General features: G+C 40.0%; 2 protein-coding genes across 2 annotated transcripts; one reads left to right on the top strand and one right to left on the bottom strand.

The window, feature by feature from the left end:
- Positions 1 to 2,271: 2,271 nt before the first annotated feature.
- Positions 2,272 to 6,666, bottom strand: LOC130946255 (uncharacterized). Its single transcript, XM_057874926.1, has 4 exons — positions 6,596 to 6,666; positions 3,878 to 4,171; positions 2,752 to 3,784; positions 2,272 to 2,436 (listed from the first exon to the last, which is right to left on the bottom strand). Exons 1-4 carry the CDS (start codon positions 6,664 to 6,666, stop codon positions 2,272 to 2,274), a joined length of 1,563 nt encoding a protein of 520 aa, XP_057730909.1.
- On the top strand, positions 5,402 to 18,552 carry LOC130945981 (26S proteasome regulatory subunit 8 homolog A-like). Its single transcript, XM_057874665.1, has 12 exons — positions 5,402 to 5,846; positions 6,084 to 6,180; positions 7,159 to 14,080; positions 14,231 to 14,361; positions 14,820 to 15,044; positions 15,223 to 15,285; positions 15,408 to 15,571; positions 15,947 to 16,111; positions 16,280 to 16,394; positions 16,517 to 16,631; positions 16,720 to 16,887; positions 17,597 to 18,552. The coding sequence occupies exons 4-11, from the start codon at positions 14,263 to 14,265 to the stop codon at positions 16,857 to 16,859; spliced, it is 1,086 nt and encodes a 361-aa protein (XP_057730648.1). The 5' UTR covers positions 5,402 to 5,846; positions 6,084 to 6,180; positions 7,159 to 14,080; positions 14,231 to 14,262; the 3' UTR covers positions 16,860 to 16,887; positions 17,597 to 18,552.
- Positions 18,553 to 20,591: the final 2,039 nt, after the last annotated feature.

The raw sequence follows: 20,591 nt of genomic DNA, 5'->3' as shown, positions 1-20,591 counted from the left end.
TATGCAATCTTTTTTCATGCTCGGCCAGTAATATCTGGTGCGGACGATCTTTGCGGCGAGGGCTCGTCCTCCGATGTGGTTTCTACACACGCCCTCATGTACTTTATCCATCACCTCTTTCGCTTCCTTGTTACTTAGGCATTTTAACAATGGTTACGAGAAACCACGTTTGTATAGTTCCCCAGCTATGTTTGTGTAAAGACTCGCTTTTCGTTTGAAGTGCTGTGGATTGGGTTCATCTCTGGGTATGATACCTGCATTGATGTACTCAAGAAAAGGTATCCTCCAGTCATGGAGGTGATTAATGCTTATAGATAATAATTCAATGCTTGGTTTCTTAAGTGTGAGTTGTGATAATGCTGATGCTTGTGTGTCTGCCCTAGTGGCGGCGAGTTTAGATAATATGTTTGCCCTAACGTTTTTTTCTCTATGTACATGTAATATGGTGAATGAATTGAATTTTGAAATGAGATCCTTAGCTATGAGCCAGTAGCGCTCCAGCAAGGGATCTTTTACCTGAAATTCTCTTCGGATTTGTTGAACCACCAAGAGAGAATCGCAATACACCATAAGTTCGTACACTTGAAAGTTGAGGGCGAGCTTGAGCCCTGCTATGAGCGCCTCACACTCGGCCTTATTGTTGCTTGCCGAGAAGTGGAATTGGAGGGATTGCTCGGCTATTACTTTGTCCTCTTCTTTCAGGATTATCCCTGCTCTGCTTCCTTCTCGGCTCGATGCTCTGTCAACATGTAACTCCCAGGCCTTGTTGTTGTGGTGCTCGTCTGGTGTTAGCTCGGAGATAAAATCTGCAAGGATTTGTGCTTTCAAGGCTAGTCTTGATTGGAACTGGATGTCGAATTCTGAGAGCTCGACAGACCACTTGATAAGTCGTCCGGCCAACTCTGGCTTTGTCAATATTTGCCTTAGCGGTTGATTTGTCCTTACAATTATTGGGTGGCTTTAAAAGTAGTGCCTGAGCCTTCTGGCTGTTGTTACAAGTGTTAAGGCTAGTTGCTCTATTCTTGGATACCTCTGTTCTGTTGGTTGCATTACTCTGCTGACAAAATATACTGGCTTCTGTAGTCTTCCTATTTCAACAACGAGAGCCGAGCTTATAGAATAACTGGAAGTAGACAAGTATAAATATAAAGGTTTACTGACTTCCGGTCTTTGTAATACTGGTGGTGATAACAGGATGGCTTTAAGCTCGGCGAATGCTGTCTCGCATTCTGTAGTCCATTCGAATTCTTTATTCTTCGTCATTGTTTGGAAGAAGTGATATGATCGGTTTGACACTGCCGGCAGGAATCGTGATAGTGCGGCTACTCTCCCTGCTAACTGTTGGACCTCTTTCATCGTTTTAGGGCTTGCCATATTAAGTATTGCTCCACATTTTTCAGGGTTTGCTTCAATCCCTCGTGAGATTAGCATAAATCCGAGGAATTTACCTCCTTGAACTCCGAAGGCACATTTCTCCGGGTTGAGTCTTATGTTGTATGCTCGGATCTGTCCGAATATCTCCTTGAGATCGTCACAGTGTGATCTCTCGTGAGTGGTTTTGGCGACCATATCATCCACATAGATTTCCATGTTCTGACCTATTTGATGGCGAAATACTTTGTCCATCAGCCGTTAGTAGGTTGCACCTGCATTCTTTAGGCCAAATGGCATTACTTTATAACAAAAATTTCCATGTTCAGTTATGAATGCTGTCTTGCTTTGGTCTTCCGGATGCATGAGGATCTGGTTGTAGCCAGAGTATGCATCCATGAAGCTTAAGCTTTTGAAACCTGATGCATTGTCTACAAGTTTATCAATACATGGTAAGGGATAAGCATCTTTAGGACATGCCTTGTTTAAATCTGTAAAGTCGACGCACATGCGCCATTTACCTGAGCTTTTCCTTACTATAACCACGTTTGATAGCCATGTGGTGAATCGAATTTCTTTGATGAAGTTAGCTTTAAGGAGTTTTTCGGTTTCTTCTAGGGCTGCCTTTGATTTTTCTGTTCCGAGATTCCTTTTCTTTTGAGCTATAGGTCGGACCGTTCTGTCAGTGGCGAGCTTGTGGCAAATTACATCTGGATTTATACCTGGCATGTCTGCTGGAGTCCAGGCGAAGAGATCGGCGTTGGCTTGTAACACCTTGATAAGGTCTGACCTTTCTTGTCCATGTAAAGCTTGACTGATGTATGTTGCCTGCTCTAGCTTGTTGGTCAATGGAATTTTCTGGAGTTCATCTGTTGGTTGAGGTCTTTCTTTAGTGTCCATTCAGGGATCGAGCTCGGCCAGGGTTAGGACCTCATTCTGACTGAGGATCGCTTTGACTTCTTGCTGATGCTTCTCTTTTATTTTCGACTTCTTCAGGCTTGCGTTGTAGCACTGGTGAGCTTGTTGGTGATTTGAGTGAAGCGTTGCTATGCTTCCGTCCTGTACCTGAAATTTAACATACAGATGAAAGGTGGACACTACTGCTCTGAATATGTTCAGAGCAGGTCTTCCGAGAATAATATTATAAGGACTGGGACAATTAACTATCAGGTATTGTAAATCTATAGTTTTTGATAATAAGCCTTCTCCTATCACTGTCTTTAGCCATATGTATCCCTTGATGGGGACCCTTTCCCCAGAGAAACCTACTAGTTCTCCGAATGAGAGTTGTATCAGTTTTTCAGATAATTTTATTTTTAGAAAAGTGGAATAGAAAATTACATCTGCACTGCTACCTGGGCCCAAAAGGACTTTTCTTACCAATAGCTCGCCTGTTTGGATAGAGATTACCACCGGGTCGTCTAGTTTTGGTGCTGCCGAGCATATGTCTGTCTGGCTGAAGGTGATTTGAAGGTCGAACTTGTCTTTGTTTTGCGGGGTTGTTCCTTCGATTGCCAGCATTGCGCGGTAGCTTCTTTTTCTTGTCGAGGTTATTGCAACTCTGCTGGCAAACCCTCCGAAAATGCAATTTATAATGGCTTTTGGTGGTGTACTGTTCGACCATTTATTGTCCTCTTTGCTCCCTAAGGTCTGTTGGCGTTCTTCTGGGTCTCGGCCGTTTTCCTTATGTCTTCTTCCTTCGATATATTTGTCCAGAAGGCCTTGCCGAGCTAATCTTTCCAGCAGATCTTTAGCTATGACGCACTCGTCAGTTGTATGTCTGTACTTCTGATGGAAAGCCCAGTGTTTACTTTTGTCGACGAATCGTTGGTCTTGATAATTTTCTGCTCTTGTCGGAGGTTTTATGATTTTGGCATTAAGTATTTCTTTAATTATCTTTTCCCTTTTTGTGTTGAACCAAGTGTAATTGTCGAACTTTGGGGTGAGCTTGAATGGTTTCCTGGAGTCTTTGTGGTCGGCCGACCTTATTGTTCGGCTTTCCTCCCTTCGGGGTCGCCTTCTTTCTGTTTTTTCGGCTTCACAGAGTTCCTCGATCTCCATTTGTCCGGCCGCCCTGTCTCGAAATTCTTCCAATGTTTTTGGTTTTGTTACCGCGATTGTTTCTCTGACCTTCCCGGGCTTGAGACCGGACTTGATGGCGTGTAGGTGGACAGCCGGGTTCAGGTCTATTATCTCCATGGTAGCCTCTGCGAATCTCGTCATATAGTCGTTTAGGCTTTCTTGTGGACCTTGGCGGATGGTTCCTAAGTAGTCTGATCCATGTACATATATCCGCGCCGCCGCGAAGTAGTCGATGAAGGACTTCGCCAATTTTTCAAATGAAGAGATTGATCCTTCAGGTAATTTTGAAAACCAAAGTAATGCAGCTCCATCAAGGTATGTGGGAAAAGCCCTGCAAAGCACGGGTTCATTGTTAGGGCCATTAAAGAACATCATAGATTAGAATTTCTTAATATGAGCCCGGGGGTCACCAATCCCCTTATACGGCTCAAGGGAAGAGGGCAGTGTAAAATTCTTTGGCATCTGATAGTTGGTGATTTCCTCGGAGAACGGGTTGTCCAAGGTTAACTTCTCCTTTGGAGGATTGACATTCAGTAGGTCTGTGTTGTCTTTGCCTGGGCCCTTAGGGCCGTTCTCCTCGTGTTTGCCGGCGTTGTTTCGAGTGGACATCTCAGCGAGTCTTCGAACTTCAGCTTGCAGTTCTACCATCTGGGCCAGGAGCTCGGCCTGAGTGATTTGGTGAACTCCATTATCGGCCATATCGGAGAGTTGAGAAACCCTACACAAAGAAGATACAAAGTGCAATATGAAGTAAAAAGGTGGGGTTAGGTTGACTCTTGGGACCCACGGTGGGCGCCAGATGTTCCGTCCTGAGTGGACCGAGATGTATGGCCTCTGAGGGGTCACTCAAGTCCTGGGTCGAGCTATACGTTGTCCAGGGGCAATGCCAGAGGTATGCCTCGATCCTTTGAAACACAGCGGCGGGAGCACCTGCACAAAGCACTCTGACGCTCAAGTAAGTATGTGAGTAATATCAGAATAAGAGAGATAAATCAGAGAGAGTTCTGTAACCTGGCTTTTCATGGGTTATGTGGCCTGGTTTTATAGTTGAGTTTTGTGTTTAGTGAGTTCCGATAAATCTGATAAGTGCCGTTGTTAGTATCTTTGACTTGCACAGAGTTGTTACCTTGCTTGGGTAGCGGTTTCCGTTGTTTTGTGGATAGCGCCCAATGGATAAGAGCAACCTGGTCGCAGTTTTCTATTCCTGTTTGTTAGCTTCCGGGTTTCAAGCTCGGTTTCTGTTTGGATCTTATCTCCGAGTATAGTGGGGTACACATCAGTTAGGTTAACTACAATGAGGATTTTTTTCGGAAATAAAAAAGAAATTCATATTTTCCCAAACACCATTTTAAACTTTAATTCTCCGAATATTATTTTTTTTGTATAGAGCAAGTTTGCTGCACCCCGGGCGAACTCTATAAAAATTATAGTTATAGAGTTCGCCTATCCCCCGGCAAACTCTCTTTAATTTTTTTTCAATACCGCTATTTTAATCTATTATGATCATCTCCAAATAGTATATAGATCTACAAACAGTATATAGGAGTACACAAAAATACACAAACAACAAGCATGACTTCTTCAAAAAATTTTTTAATTATAAATTAAAAAAAGCCATATTTAATAATGACAATCATTATTATTGTCTCCAGAAATATATAAGTACATCGAAATAAGCCATATTTAATAAGAATTTTTTAAATTATAAATCGTATTTTATTTTTATTTTTTTTTAAAAACTAAAAGAGGGTAAAAGAGTGATGTTTGGATAAAAGGGCCAAAAAATCCAATGAATTGAGGCAGCTTAAAACCCGATTTGGATTGATGAGGTTTCAGCTTCTTTGTTAACAAAATGGGCCTTCTAGAAGAGCAAGCCCAGGTTGTCCGAATGAATCCCAACCCTTGAGCTTTTCTCCAGACCAAAAAAAAAAAAACCCTTGAGCTTTCCTTGGCATGAAAGACACCTTTACACCCATACAACATGAGCCCCAACCTGACAACCTCCCTCTTCTCCTTCACTTCTTCTTCCCAAATCTGAACCTCCATGGCTCCATTCCTCTACCTCTAACCTCCTTGTTCTTCTAATCTATCACGCTGCCTCACCTCCTCCTTTTCCCCACTGTGTCGCGCTCACTGCCAGCCTCATCTCCTCCCAGCCGCACGCGATTCGCCGGCGTCGATGCATCACCTCCTCCTTGCTGCGTCGTCGTTCGCCTAGCTTCCTGGTTGTTCTCTGCGCTTGCTAGTCGCACTTCGCCGTAGCTTGTCACGTGTCGTCGGCGTCACCCGACTCACCCCCTCCTTGTTACTTCGCATGCCGGGCTGACCAGAAGCTCCGCGCCTATCAGGCTCCTCTTCTACAGTCTGCTACGCGCTTCCATTTTCTCGGTGTGGTAGGGTTGCTGCTTCTATTTAATTTTTCAATCTTCAATTTTTGATATATTAATTATTTTGATTTTTTTACTAATCTATATGTTTTTGTTGTGGCCGAAAGATGTATGAATTTTGGTAGAATTTTTAATTTTTGATCTGTATAATTTTATGTTTTTTGTTGTTATGATTTATATGTTTTTTTTTTTTCTAGAAACAATCTAGTATACACTTCAACCATTAACACGTTTTTATTGAAGTTGATATTCTGTATTTCTCTTCAATCTGCTGAGCCTGTCACCGGAACCGGAGCCCCTTTTCTCTCAGCGCGTCGCTGTCTTCCTCCTCTGTCCGCAAGTAAGTTCCTCTCTCTCTCTCTCTCTCTCTCTCTCTCTCTCTCTCTCTCTCTCTCTCTCTCTCTCTCTCTCTCTCTCTCTCTCTCTCTCTCTCATTGTGAATGACTGAATCTGCACTTGTGAAGTTGTGAATTTGGGCTGCAATTTTGGCGTTTGATTATGTTGGTGGGATTCTGCAATTTTAGTGCTCCTCATCACCCTCCACCATCACCATCGTCCTTCACCACCACAGAACCACCTCCGGCAAACCATCACACCACCATCCACCACCCTTTTCTCGCCGTTTCGACCACCAATGCAGCGCCACCATCGATCATCACCCCCAGCGTCTCCGTCAGAACCACTGAACCTCCACCGTCATCTTCTTCTTCTTCTTCCCTTCTTTCTTCTTCTTCTTCTTCTTCTTCCACCCTCACCGAACAACCACCGCGAAAACCCTTTCTCTTCCCCTGTCTCCTGCCTTCTCTGTCTCACCGCCGGCTACCATCCAGCTCCGCCACGACTGTCTTCTTCCCCTCCTCACAACCTCGCACTGCGGCTCTCTAGCTCGCCCCTGCCTCCCTCATTCTCAGTGGCAGAATCAGAACAGAGCCACTCTAGTTCCAGTGAGTTCAGACGCAGCAGCGGCTGGACACTGCCACTGCATCCCTCTCCTGAGTTCTTGCTCTGTTCTTCGACTCAGGTTCCCAGATCACCTTTTCTTCTCTGTTTTAGTTAATTTAGGATTAGTTATATGTTGATTCTAGTGTTAATTTGATTTGGTTAGGATTATTTGCTGCTGTTAGTTGTGTTTAGGTTAGAATTAGGATTTTCTGATTAGAATTAGTTAGTTTATACATAGTTAAACATGCTGTTAAGAGTTTCTTGAGTTTGAATTTCAATTTGTTTGGATTGATTGGCTGATACTTTGGTGAGTCATTACGAAATGCTGCTGATTTTTCATGTTATTGGTGCTGAATTTTGAATTGGTGTTGCAAAGAATGTTTCTTGGCGCTATTTTGTGTTGTTTATGCTCTTGCACGCCAAGTGTTCGACAATATACCTCAGAGCTTTTAGTGAAAATTTTGGCCCAATCTTTGAAAATCAATGCTTGTTTGTACATGATTCTTGTTATTATGCATTGATGATTGAATATGATATGTTTCTTATTGGCCAAATTTTTTTTTTAAGTTGTGAATGTCTTATGTTTCTTTGCCTAATAGTACAAGATTAATGAAATTAGTCCTATGTAATCCAACTATGTCAACTTTGTATGCTTATTTAGTTTCAGGTAGTATTGGGAATGAAATTCAAATATTGAAATATGATATGTTAACTGATAGAGTAAATGTTCAAATTGGTTTAAGACATGTAGGATATCAAATCAGTTGCTTCCAAGATTTTTAACATCGAGTTGGTTTTTTGTAGAACAAAATAATCATCAATTTAAGGACCAACTGGTATTTAAATATAGAATAAATGACCATTTGTACCCATGAGAGATGAAAACGCTGACATTCGTACCCATGATAGCCCGAAACTAGACTTGTACCCATGAGAGATGAGGTCCGTGTGACAAAAGTGACCCGCCTTGGTTCTGAGCATGGTTCGTGGCATTCCGAACCTACGTGGCACTTCCACCCCCCCAAAAGCCTTTCTGACGTAGAATTGAACGTTGTTAATCAAAAGGGATAGGCTGAACTAACGAAATGAAAACCCTAGGTAGCTTCAACCCTCCCCAATACAAACCAGGATCCAGAGAATCGAAACTTGTTGGATGTCAACGAGTGTGACGTTGAATCTCAATCGAAGCTTGGTTCGTACCTCCCTCAATGTCTTCCCGCAGATTTACCCCTGCTCCAAGTGATGGCAGTGGCAGTTCTTCGTCAAGTTCGAAGAAGAAGAAGGTGAAGAAGCTGGATGGCAGATGCTTCTGTGGAAGAGACTTTGCGTTGATGGAGTCTGGCACCGTTACGAACCCTAATCGATGGTTCATCAGATGTCCTCTATGGGCGGTAAGGGCAGATGCTGTTGGAGTCCAGGTGAGAAAGTTTTGTTTGCATTTAAGTTGACGAATCGGTGCATTTGTGTTGTTTTGGCAGACAAGAGACTGCAAATACTTTGTATGGGTTGATGAAATCGAAGAAGGATGGGAGGGCATAGCAAGATGTTTGGCCAGAAGACAGTCAGGGAGTTCTTATCCAAGGCATGATGATGGGCTCATTGTCACTGAAGTTGGGGAAAATCACGAAGCATCATCAATCCTGGCGACAGGGATAGAGAAACTTAGGGTTGAAATTAGGGGTGAAATTAAGGGTATTAGAGTGTTGCTTGTATGGATAGCCTTGGCTGTTGCATTTTGTTTGATATTTCTGCTGTATTTCTTTCTGAAAATGTAAAATTTGTATGGAACTAGGGTCTTTGTAAATCATGAGACTATGAATGTGTTTCCTGTTTTTGACATACACAGTTTGATTCTGTTGCTGCCCTGTTACTTCTATATGAGAACTGTTATTGGTACTCAGTTGGATATATATGCACATGCAAGTATATTTTCTACTAAAAGAATCAGAATTAAGCTCAATATGTGACATAGAGACCTGATGGTTGTGGGGATGAAGTATAAAAGCATGAAAGCTAGCTCAAAAACTGGACTGAGCATGATATAAACCAAAAAAACATAGTTAAATAGAGTAAGAGTAGCATGTCACAGGCAGAACAAGCAAAACATGAATGCTGCCTACTCCAACATATTGTAATAAACCAGGAAGTGGTTCAAAAATAAGTATATGAGTAATGGCAATTACATCAGAATAGCAAAAAAACATAAGCAACACAGTCTATGACATTGGTGTTGAGTTACTGCTCCCGCTGGAAATTCCATTTTTTGCTCCGCTTGATGCACCTCTCCTGCCTCGACCTCTTCCTTCACCCCTGCCTTTAACATGTATGCCTCTAGTCCTAGAAATACCGTCCACATCTATTGTAGGCATGAACTGCACGAACCTTGTGGTTGTGCCTGCACTAGCACCCTGCAGTGGATTTGGGGTTGTTTGAGAGTTGTGTGTGGAAGGGGTTGTGGTTGGATGCCTTGGAGATGGTGCAGAAGCTTCTGTGGTATGTGCAGAAGGGGGTGGTCGCTTGACACTTCTCCTTTTATGTTGTTTCTTGCCTGCTCCAGTGGTTGTGGCATCATGGGGTTGTGTGGCTGGTGGTTGTGGCATCGAAGGTGGAGGCTGGATTCGAAAGAACAACCAGTTTACCAACATGGGTCGTTAAACAAATATAATTAACGAACTGAATCAAGTAACTAACTGACCTGTGAAGTCTGGGCTGCTGTTGAACCGTTTCCCACCTCAGTTGCTGCTGCTGCAGCCTCAGCAGCTTCTAATGTCTCCTCATAGTTCATTTCAGTCAGCATATCTTCATCCTCATCACTTGCAGGGACTTGTGGGGCAGCACTCGCTTCACCCATTGCTTCCTTTCTCTTCTTGCAGCTTCGCTTGTTATGACCAGGCTACACATGAACTTAAACAACGAATTAAACAACGAATTATAGTAAAGATGAACTTAAACAACGAATTATAGTAAAGATGAACTTAAACAACGAATTATAGTTCACTGCACACACCTGGAGGCAGTATTTGCACACGATGGTTGCAATCCTCCGCTTAGTTCTATGAGGATCACTCTTATCCTTAGGGGCATCATTTTTTTTGTCTCTTTTCATTGAAGGTCTTCCGATTGGCTTCTTGTACCTGGGTGGCAGAATTGGTAGGCTGTCCATATGCTCCCAGAACTCTTGGCTTGGAACTAGGCGCATTGAAATCTGATATGCAGCATTATAAGCACCCATAGTTAGCCAGTTATGTGCATACTCTTCAGGTCTTCTATTCTGGTAAGCTAGAGCAGCACATGCATGTCTACAAGATAGCCCAGTCAACTGCCACAGTCTACAACTACATGTACCTTTGCCCAAGTCCACACTGACCTTAATGGGAAGACATTGGACTTCATAAACATTTCCCGCGTCATCTCCGGTTGGAAGGGGTCTCCATTTGTTGCTCTCTCTCTTTTCTCTTTCTAATCTGCTCTGTTGGGTTGGGGCTAACCTCCCACTGTACCCAATCAAGGCCTTTTTGTTTCTTGCCATGATTCGCATGACGTAGCACCTAACTTCTTCCAACATGGTTACGATAGGCTTCCCCCTCATCTTTTTTACCTTGGCATTAAACACCTCGCAGTTGTTATTGGTGTAGTTGTCCATCTTTGGATACTCGCTAAAATGTGCTCTACTCCACTGTTTTGGACTGATCTTGTCCAAGTATTCCCAAGCCCCTACGTTGATCTTTTTCAGCTTATCCATTGCAGCATTGAAGTCTTGTGTCGTAGAGGCCTTAGCACATGACCACATACACTTCTTCAGCTGCAAGTCACCCCATTTCTTGCGAAAATTTTGCCATATATGCATGGCACAGAACCTGTGGTTGGCATTTGGGTAAATTTCTTGGACTGCAGGAATTAACCCCTGCATATAACCATTCATATGACCAGCAATCACTTATCACCTTAATAATGACATTAACAATATTTCAACAACAATCCTTGTACAGTTGTTCAACTTTCATACTTCAGTGACCATAAACAGCATTCATGATAATGTCATTTGAAGCATGTAAATCTAAGCATGTAAATCTAAGCCAGACTAATCAGTATTATACACTAAGCATGTATATCTAATTGATTTATGAAGCATGAAAAACTATACATAGCATATGTAAAACACATGTGCAGCATTAAAACATACATACCTTCTGCATGTCTGACATGAAGTTAATTCCGTTTGCCTGAAAGTCTCCCACATCATCCTGAAGGATATCTAAAAACCACTTCCAGCTGTCCTTGTTTTCTGATTCAACAATTGCATATGCAATGGGGTAGATGTGGTTATTCGCATCCTGCCCTATAGCTGTTAAAAGCTGCCCCCCATAATACCCTCTAAGGAATGTGCCATCCAATCCTATGAATGGTCTACAACCACCTACAAATCCCTTCTTACAAGCCTCAAAACATACATATATCCTCAGAAAAATTGGATTTGAATCAGGCATGGGATTTGTGTGTATCCTAACTGTAGACCCAGGGTTAGTCTTAAGAATCTCATTAGCATAGTCGCGAAGAATTGCATACTGTGCAATCTCGGATCCCTCAATCCTCTCCTTCGCCTTCTTCATAGATCTATAAATCTTTCTCTCGTTGATAAGTATATCATACTCAGATCTGAAAAACTGGTCAGCCTCTCTCACACTCAAGTTTGGCTGAAGTCTTATTCTTTCTTCTAGCTCATCAATCACCCATTTACCATCTGCTGACTTGCAGTGATTGTCCCTACTGCAAGTGTGTTCGTTGACAAAGGTCTTAACCTGATAACTTGCTGGAAATGTCCTCTTGGCACAGTATATCTGCCAAGGACAATCTTCATCATAGCATATAGCCTTCGACCTTGTAGAGTCACAGCGTGCAAAGAAAATGCTTCTTCCGATGTTTATATTAAATTTCCGGACTGCTTTCCTAAATTGATTTAGAGTCTCAAATTCCATTCCAACTTCTAGCCTCACCTGGCTAACAGGGGCATCGGCATTACTCTGAGGAAAGGCTGTGGTCTCATCAGAATCTTCATCACTAGGTATGCTATGCAAGTCCTCAGACTCATAGCAATGATACCCAGCGTTGTCATCAGAAAAATCTTCCTGATCAACTGGGACATAGAAGGTTGGAGGCTTGTCTGGATCAGGATTAGGTATGAATGACTGTCCTGTAGGAGGGGGCCTCTTTGTTGATCTTCTCCTGTTCTTTTTTCTCTCACCCTCAGCCTCATCTGAAGGATTGGTTTCATTGTTCTGGGGAGTCCTGTTGGAGTCAGAAGGTGGGGCTGATTCAGGGATTTCTTGTGAAAGTGGATTTGTGTAAGGATGTGGGATGTATTGGGTGAGCTGCTCTGGTGCAATATGGTCAGATACATTGGCCTGAGAGGGAATGAATTGGTCTGTATCATCAGACTGCCAAGGTTGCTGTGAAGCTTCAGATACATTGGCATCATGGGGAGGGATTGGGTCTGTCCCATGAGTTTCACATGGTTGCTGCTCTACCTCAAGAGGTGGCTGTGTAGGTTGGGAATGAGTTGATGGTGGCTCATCCGGCTGGACAGGTGTTGGAGGAGGTTCAGAAATGTTAATCGGTTCCTGAGTTGCTACAGGAGCTGGGCTGTTCTCTTGATGGGCCTGTACTATGGGCTGTGGGCCAGCACTTTTTTGGGCCTGCTTTTCAACTTGCACATTACTAACTATCTCAGCATCATCATCATCTTCCACTACTGCTAACCTTCTTCTTGGAGTCTTCTTTGGAGTTGGTACCCTTTTAACACAGACCTTTCTTCTCCCCTTTGATGGAGTCAATTCCTTAACCTCCACTACAACAGGCTGATCCACAGGATGCTCTGTGTACAGATTAATTCTATTTCCATTCTTCATGGCTGCCTCATACATCCTAATTACATCCATATCAACCCTTAGTAGTCTCAACCCATCATGAAGCTCCTTCCCAGGTTCTAGCCAGTAAAACTCAGAAATGGACGTATAACCAATGTCCTTCAGCAAGTCAGAGATGAAAAAACCATTCAGGGTATCAACGTTTACCCTCTCTATCTCCGTCACTTCTCCACCAATGTAGCTAACCTTACCGACTGGCTCTCTCTCAAACCTTCCTCTATGATGAATTGACAAAGTTATGTGGACGGTGGCTATCCCTGGAAGTCAAATTTAAGAAACCAATAAACACACATTCTCTGTAACTGATGCTAACACAAACCCTAAAAGTACTCTCTATCAATTCTGAACGAAATACAGCAACTCTTTCGGTTTCATTAGCCAGTAACGTTTGTCTAACCACTTGCAACAACATATCAAATTATTCATTGGTGGGAAACGACATACCTGTGTAACTCTTCAAAGGGAGTGACCACCTCGATGTCGAATACCAAAGGACTGGTAAAAGCCCCTCCTTGCTACTCGATTCGTCACACTCTGGCCGTCTTCTCCTGCTTCGAATGGACCAACAGTGACGATGAACCTCTGCTAGGGCTCCACTGATTCTCGCGGGAATTGACGTTTCTTTTTCCTATCCCTTTTGATTAACAACGTTCAATTCCACGTCAGAAAGGCTTTTGGGGGGGTGGAAGTGCCACGTAGGTTCGGAATGCCACGAACCAAGCTCAGAACCAAGGCGGGTCACTTTTGTCACACGGACCTCATCTCTCATGGGTACAAGTCTAGTTTCCGGCTATCATGGGTACGAATGTCAGCGTTTTCATCTCTCATGGGTACAAATGGTCATTTATTCTTTAAATATATATTAGACTGAAGGACTGAAGATGCCATTTTAAATAGAGAGACCAAATTGATGTACAAACTGTTTAGAGTGTAAAGGACCAACTTGATGGTGCTAAAATCTTTGGAGAACTAAATTGAGCTTTTACTTTCATTTCATATATGTTTCATTTCATATCATATCATATGCAAATCTGCAGCAAATTTTTACAGATCTTGATGATTGATGACACTTTTATGTTGGAATTTCATATTTGGATTTAAGTTTGTACTTTTTCTAAAGATCTTAAGATTTGGTGGATGACATTTCATGTATTACTTTAAATTTAGAAGATATTTTAAAATTTATAAGCGTAGAGATGAAACATGCGGCGGAGGCTGCACCGGAGGAAAACTGCTCTGCCAAGCCAGCCTCCAAGGGGGAGGGTCTCCGCCAGTACTACTCTCTCCACATCCATGAGCTACAGCTCTTTCTCCGCCAGAAAACGCACAATCTCAACCGTCTCGAGGCTCAGCGCAATGAGCTCAATTCTAGAGGTACCCTCCTTAGTCCTTACCATAACCTTACCTTTACCCTTGCCCTAATCTATACATGCTTGCCTTTATTATAAAATAAAATTAATGCGTTTAAAAACTATTTGGTTGGATTTAGTGCTATAATTAATAATTTAAGTTAACTAATGAAAGGGTGTTTCTGTGGTTAATGGCAACTTTGGACAATGAGGATGCTCAGGGAGGAGTTGCAGTTTCTCCAGGAGCCCGGATCGTATGTAGGGGAAGTTGTGAAAGTTATGGGAAAGAACAAAGTCTTAGTCAAGGTCCGGTCTCGCTCCTCTGCTTACTGTTTATTCTACTCTCTGGTGAATTGAATCTTTTTACGTTTCCTCTCCTGTATTACAATTATCGTTATCTAAAATTGGCATCTTAATATTTACTTCGATTCGCATGTTGTTCAAGATACCTAAATGGTTGTGTCATTCTGCTATAGGCATAAGTATCATTTGAACTTGCACTCTAAATCATTGATGGACATATTCTTCTTTGAAATTTTTGTTCAGTTAAGGACACCTAAGCTTCGTCTGATTTGTTACAGATCTATGTTTTATCGTTTAAAGGTCCCTTTTTCTGGATTATGGAGTGTTGTCTTTCTGGTCTGCAGAACCCTTTGTGTCCTTGAAGAGTGTTTTATACGGATTTGGATTATTTATGGGATGTTTTGATTATAATCACTAATGAGAATCTAGATGAAGTTCTGATTTTCCTATTCTTTCTTCAGGTTCATCCAGAAGGGAAATATGTGGTGGACATTGATAAAGATGTTAACATTACAAAGATTACTCAATCGACAAGAGTAGCTCTTTGTAATGATAGTTATGTCCTTCATTTAATTCTACCGAGCAAAGTTGATCCATTGGTCAATCTGATGAAAGTTGAGAAAGTTCCGGATTCTACTTATGACATGATTGGTGGCTTAGACCAGCAAATCAAGGAGATTAAAGAGGTATGTAATCATATAAGATATTGACTGATATACTTCCAATATTTGCATTTTGTGAGATCTATTTATCCATCTTTTTAATCCGCATACACGTTTTTTGTATATTTATTTTTTAAGTGTATTCATCATAGAAAATAATTATAATTGTTGCTGAGTCTCGTGTATGTCATCAATTTTTCAGGTCATTGAGCTACCAATTAAACATCCCGAACTGTTTGAAAGTCTTGGAATAGCTCAACCTAAGGTACTATCTCTTTGAGATTGTCACATAACTTACCATGCTTCCATCAGTATATTGTACTTTTTGTTCTTTGTTTGCATACGTTTTTCACTTTCCCCATTTGCTGACAATCTCATGAATCGCAGGGTGTTCTACTCTATGGGCCACCTGGTACTGGAAAAACGTTGTTGGCTAGGGCAGTGGCTCATCATACTGACTGTACCTTCATCAGGGTATCTGGGTCTGAATTAGTTCAGAAATACATTGGAGAAGGTTCCAGAATGGTCAGGGAACTTTTTGTCATGGCCAGGTACATTCTCTTCTTATCTCAGCTTGTTATGCTCATTGTGTGTTGCCCTTCATTGAAATGGGGGGAAAATATGTGCCTGGCTCCCTGTGGCTTCACGACTTTCTGGATTGAATATGCTTCTGTTATTAGTAATGTTGTGGTTGTGAACTTTGTAGTTGGATGCTTATTAATCTGAGAATGAATTTGGCATAAATATTAATCCTTCTCCAATTTCAAGTAAGTGCCGGTTGAAAAGAGAAAAATTATACTTATAAAGAGTTTTGCATTAACATTCTTTGATTCATTGCTTTATTGGTTTGTATGCTAGGAACTATGCCTGATGAAGACATGCTTAACCATATTATGATTGTGACGTAACACTACTCTTTTTCACAGGGAGCATGCTCCATCAATTATCTTCATGGACGAAATTGACAGTATTGGATCTGCTCGAATGGAATCTGGAAGTGGCAATGGTGATAGTGAGGTGCAGCGCACTATGCTGGAACTTCTCAACCAGCTAGATGGATTTGAAGCTTCAAATAAAATCAAGGTTATACAGTTTGTTTATGTTGGAGCTATACTGCTATTATGCATTCAGGAGAACTTTTTAAAACTAGCCTGGCTAGAAATAGAAAAAAAAAGTAACATATAAACAATATGTTTCACTCTATCTTACTCATTTAAGATGTATGTTTATTTAAGCAATTTTATGAGCAAGTTCTAAAGAAAAATATGCAATACAGGTTTTGATGGCACAAACCGGATTGATATCCTGGATCAAGCCCTCCTTAGACCTGGACGAATTGACAGGAAGATTGAATTTCCAAACCCAAATGAGGAGGTATGCATAAGTACCTACTACCTTAGCATTTACTCTTTTATATACTTGTTCCAGGAAAGAAGCAAATACACTTACACACACTGCGTTCATATCACTCCTGACACTGAGTTAATCTCATGCAGTCTCGGCTAGATATTTTGAAAATTCATTCAAGAAGAATGAACTTAATGCGTGGCATTGATTTGAAGAAGATTGCTGAGAAGATGAATGGAGCATCTGGTGCAGAGCTTAAGGTACGTTTCACATTGTTTACGCTGCATTTGTCTGTCCAGCTGTTTTTAAGTTGTCTCGATCCTATTCATTTTTCTTTTTTCTTTTGTTTTAGCCGTGTGTACAGAAGCTGGAATGTTTACTTTGAGGGAGAGGAGAGTACATGTGACACAGGAGGACTTTGAGATGGCTGTGGCCAAGGTTATGAAAAAGGAAACAGAGAAGAACATGTCATTGCGGAAGTCGTGGAAGTGATTTTTCTTTCATGTTTCTAGTACACTGGGTATTACGTTTTAACTTTGGTACTATAATATTGTCAATTTTATGGTATAATAGTTTTTATCTTCTTATTATTCTTATATTTATTTAATTATTTGCCTATATTTCTATATTGATTATAAGTACTCAATATAATAATTATGAGATTGATGGTTGTTATAAATATGCTAAATTGAAAAAAAAAATATTAATTTGGAATATAATTTGAATTCAAATTTTGAATTTCTATATTGAAGCAACAAATTTGTTGAATCTAAAATATAAATTTAATTTAGAAAAGCAATAACCATATATTGCAATAAATATAAATTAAATAATAAAATTTGAATTTTACAAAGATTATAAAAAGTTATTTCAATAGAAATAACAACTTTGGTTTTGGTACAAAATAATTATTTGTAAATTATATCAATTGGATTAAAAAAAATCAAAATCAATTATGAAAATGAGAAGAGATGAACAATAAACAATGATAAAAAAGAGAAAAATAGATAAAATAAAAAATATATAACAAAAATATAAGATAAAATAGTAGTTTTAAGATAATAGATATAAAGACAAAATAGAAGAAAATGTTGCAATTTATATTCACATTTACCTTATTTTTGTTATTTATCATTGTTCGTAATTGGATAAGTTATTCTTACATATCCCCGTTAGTAACTTTTTAATTGTTACCGCTAATTTAATAAGTTATTCTTTATGGTATCCAGAGGCAACAGTCTTGAATAATCAACATGTCTATCATACTCTCAATTCATCGGTGAAAAAAAGTTCTACTATCAATTTCTGAAAAATTCACTGACAATAATTTCACTACATGGCATCATCTTGTGATTCTCATCATTTAGAGCCTCAACCTCAAAGATCATCAATCAGCTGCCGAAATTCCAGAATAATTCGAGGAAAATGCTGCAAAGAAAACAAAATCTGAAACCACCACCTAGAAAGAAAGGTGACTAGATGATCTAACTTCAACTACTTGGCTGGTTGCATTTATTTCAAATTCTCTCAAGAACAAGACTATTCACTGAACTAGATTTCATGAGGTATGTCGCATTCTAAATGACTGTTTCTCAGAATCATCAGCTACTCGCATTCAAAGCCTAAAATCATTGTTGAAATTTGTGAAAAAGACTGGTTCAGTCAAAGAATACTTGTCTAAGATTCAAGGATTAGTTGATTCCTTGTTTGCAATTGGTTATAAAACCCAAGAAGAAGATCACATTGCTACAAAAGAATATACCATATTCATCACTTAAATGATGTCTCGCTTAGGGACTTTCAAGGTTGCAGAGGCAGAATCATTTTTCGTTGCCTATGATGACGTGTTAAAGAGGGCTTCGTATGGCTAATCTGCCACAACTACCTACTGCTTATGACTTTCAAGTTTCAAGGTGAGTGTGGCATGATGAACAGAAGAGGTAGAGGTTGTAGGCAGAATAGAGGTGGCAGAAGGAGCTTGTCAGCTGTGTGGTCGCCATTCGCCAAGGCCATGTGGTTCAGAACTGTTAGATATTTTATTAAAGTTTGTTAGTAGTCTTCACTCACTGATTTAGCTTTATTTTACTCACTATATATCTGTAATCAGTGACTAGTGAGACTACTACTCTTGTATTCTAGTATTCAACTTTACAAATTGCTTAAGCCACAAGTTTCTTTCTTTTTCTCTGTTTTTCTTTCATTCTGTTCTTCAGTCCTTGCCCTCCATTGCTTCTGTTTACTATATTGAATCTTGCTAAAGCTAGAATCTCTTTTGGCAAAGGCGGAGGAAACTTGAATATAGATCAAGGCAGCAGATGCTAAGGTCGAGCAGGAGAAAGGAGGAGAGTCGTGGTAAGAGGAAAAGAGGATGTGGATAGAAAGAGCAAAGCGTTAAGTAGTAGTGAAAGAGAGAGAGAGAGAGGAGGAATAGAGGGTACAGAATAGGAAGAAAAATGATGGAAATGAAACTATGAATTATTATTTTCATAGGATAAATTCGTTCAAAAATGAACATTTCCCAACGAAAAGACCAGGTTAAAAATTGATTATACCCTTTAGACATTTTTAAAAATAAGAAAACGTCAATGACAACTTTGATTTTTGACAAAAAAAAATTGATAAAAGAAAACAATACTTAAATATACAAATGTCTACTAATTAAGCTACCTAAGCTATAATCAAATGAAGTAAAAAATGTAAAATGAAACAACTTTCATAACTGTTTGATAAAAAAAGTACAGGTAACTAACTCTATATGCAGCCAAGTGGTTAACTTAATAGTTTTAAAAAATCTGATTGTAAAATTTTAAAAAATTAGGCCTGTGCTAAAAAAACACGTGCGCTATTACTCCAACCAAGATCGCTGTGACATCACGCTCTCTCTCCAGGTCGCCGTGCCGTCTTAATTCGTCTCCTGTCACTAGAAGTGTCAATTTAGCCCAAATCTTAGGGCTGGCCCCCAACCCTCCAAAAAAATTTTAGCCCACAGTCCTAAAAATTCTAAAATGATATTTTTGTAAGCCCAACCTTAATTAAGCCCTTCCAACAAAAAAGAAAAACAGGGCTGACCCTATAAGCCCTCCAAGCCCTAAATCTAATTTTCTCCTCCCTGAGACCCTGACCAGAGAACGCGTTGAAAGGGTGAAACTATGAAAGGATTTGCGTTGAAACGGTGAACTGTGAAAGGATCTGCGTTCTACACTTCTACCTGCGAAATCCGTGGCTACTTCTCCTCCCTCACGCGGAATCAGAGGTGGGTTTCTTTGTTTTATGTCCCTCTGTAAGTTTCTTTTTTGTTTGTTTGCAATTGCATCACCTATTTTAATTCTGTTGACTGTTGTTAATAAACTGAGGTGGGTGATTTCAAAATGGTTGAACTATGAATTCTGGACTGTGAGGCTGTCACTACGTTACTGAACTCCCCTTCAGCTTCACAGGAGGCAAGATTTCGAAATTCATCCTCGGTTGATGACTTACTTATAGTGGTTTGCTTTCTACAATGCCATAAAATTCTACAATGCCATAAAATTAAGTTAGTACCAAACAATACACAAAATTCTAAGACAGATTTTCTATTTTGTCCAATCCAAATCTACAAACCTATAAAATCTAAAATCTGTACATTTATTAAAAACAATACCATAATATTTAATTTCTTATAAATATCTTAGAACTCTTTTGACAGCTTTTCAATAAAAAGTTAATGGATGATGCATAAATTAACTCAATTTACATATAGAAAAAGATAAGTCTGGTCATGTAAGTAATATATTGAAGGACCCATTAACTAATCTATACAAAGAAAAATCCTCAAACTGTTCGGACCCAAATGACATCAATTGTAAGAAAGAAATCATGGGCGTTGGCATAGGCAGCTGAATTCATGTCAACTTTTGATAATAGATTTTCAATATATCGAATCTGTGATAGGTGAACTTGCCCCTCTTTGCTTTGATGAACGTCTATTCTTAAGAAAAACATGGAGTATACCAAGATTCTTTAAAGTAAACATGTATTTAATTTCTTTATCATTAAATTAATTTTTGTAACATCATTCTCTGTAATTATTGCATCATCCACATAATATAACATGTAAATAACATATGTAGGGTCTTGTTTCATAAATAGAAAAATGTCAGATTTGGTGTTCTCAAAACCAAAAAAAATAAGGCCAATTCTCTCATGCCTTTAACTTTGGTGTCTAAATTGCCGAAGTTATTTTTT

Source organism: Arachis stenosperma, chromosome 8, assembly GCF_014773155.1.
Source record: "Arachis stenosperma cultivar V10309 chromosome 8, arast.V10309.gnm1.PFL2, whole genome shotgun sequence".
Taxonomy (NCBI): domain Eukaryota; kingdom Viridiplantae; phylum Streptophyta; class Magnoliopsida; order Fabales; family Fabaceae; genus Arachis; species Arachis stenosperma.
Note: the sequence above shows the minus strand (reverse complement) of the source record. Positions and strands in the feature narration are given on the sequence as shown.

Bases quoted from the DNA above. Each gene is read 5' to 3' on its own strand.
- LOC130946255 (XM_057874926.1), bottom strand. From the start codon at position 6,666: ATGGTAGCCGGCGGTGAGACAGAGAAGGCAGGAGACAGGGGAAGAGAA. The intron at 4,172-6,595 runs GTGAGGGTGGAA...TTCTTTGTGTAG, and splicing joins GTTTTCGCGGTGGTTGTTCG to GGTTTCTCAACTCTCCGATA. The intron at 3,785-3,877 runs GTATAAGGGGAT...CGTGCTTTGCAG, and splicing joins CTGCCCTCTTCCCTTGAGCC to GGCTTTTCCCACATACCTTG.
- LOC130945981 (XM_057874665.1), top strand. From the start codon at position 14,263: ATGAGGATGCTCAGGGAGGAGTTGCAGTTTCTCCAGGAGCCCGGATCG. The intron at 15,286-15,407 runs GTACTATCTCTT...CATGAATCGCAG, and splicing joins TTGGAATAGCTCAACCTAAG to GGTGTTCTACTCTATGGGCC. The intron at 16,112-16,279 runs GTTTGTTTATGT...CAAGTTCTAAAG, and splicing joins AATAAAATCAAGGTTATACA to AAAAATATGCAATACAGGTT.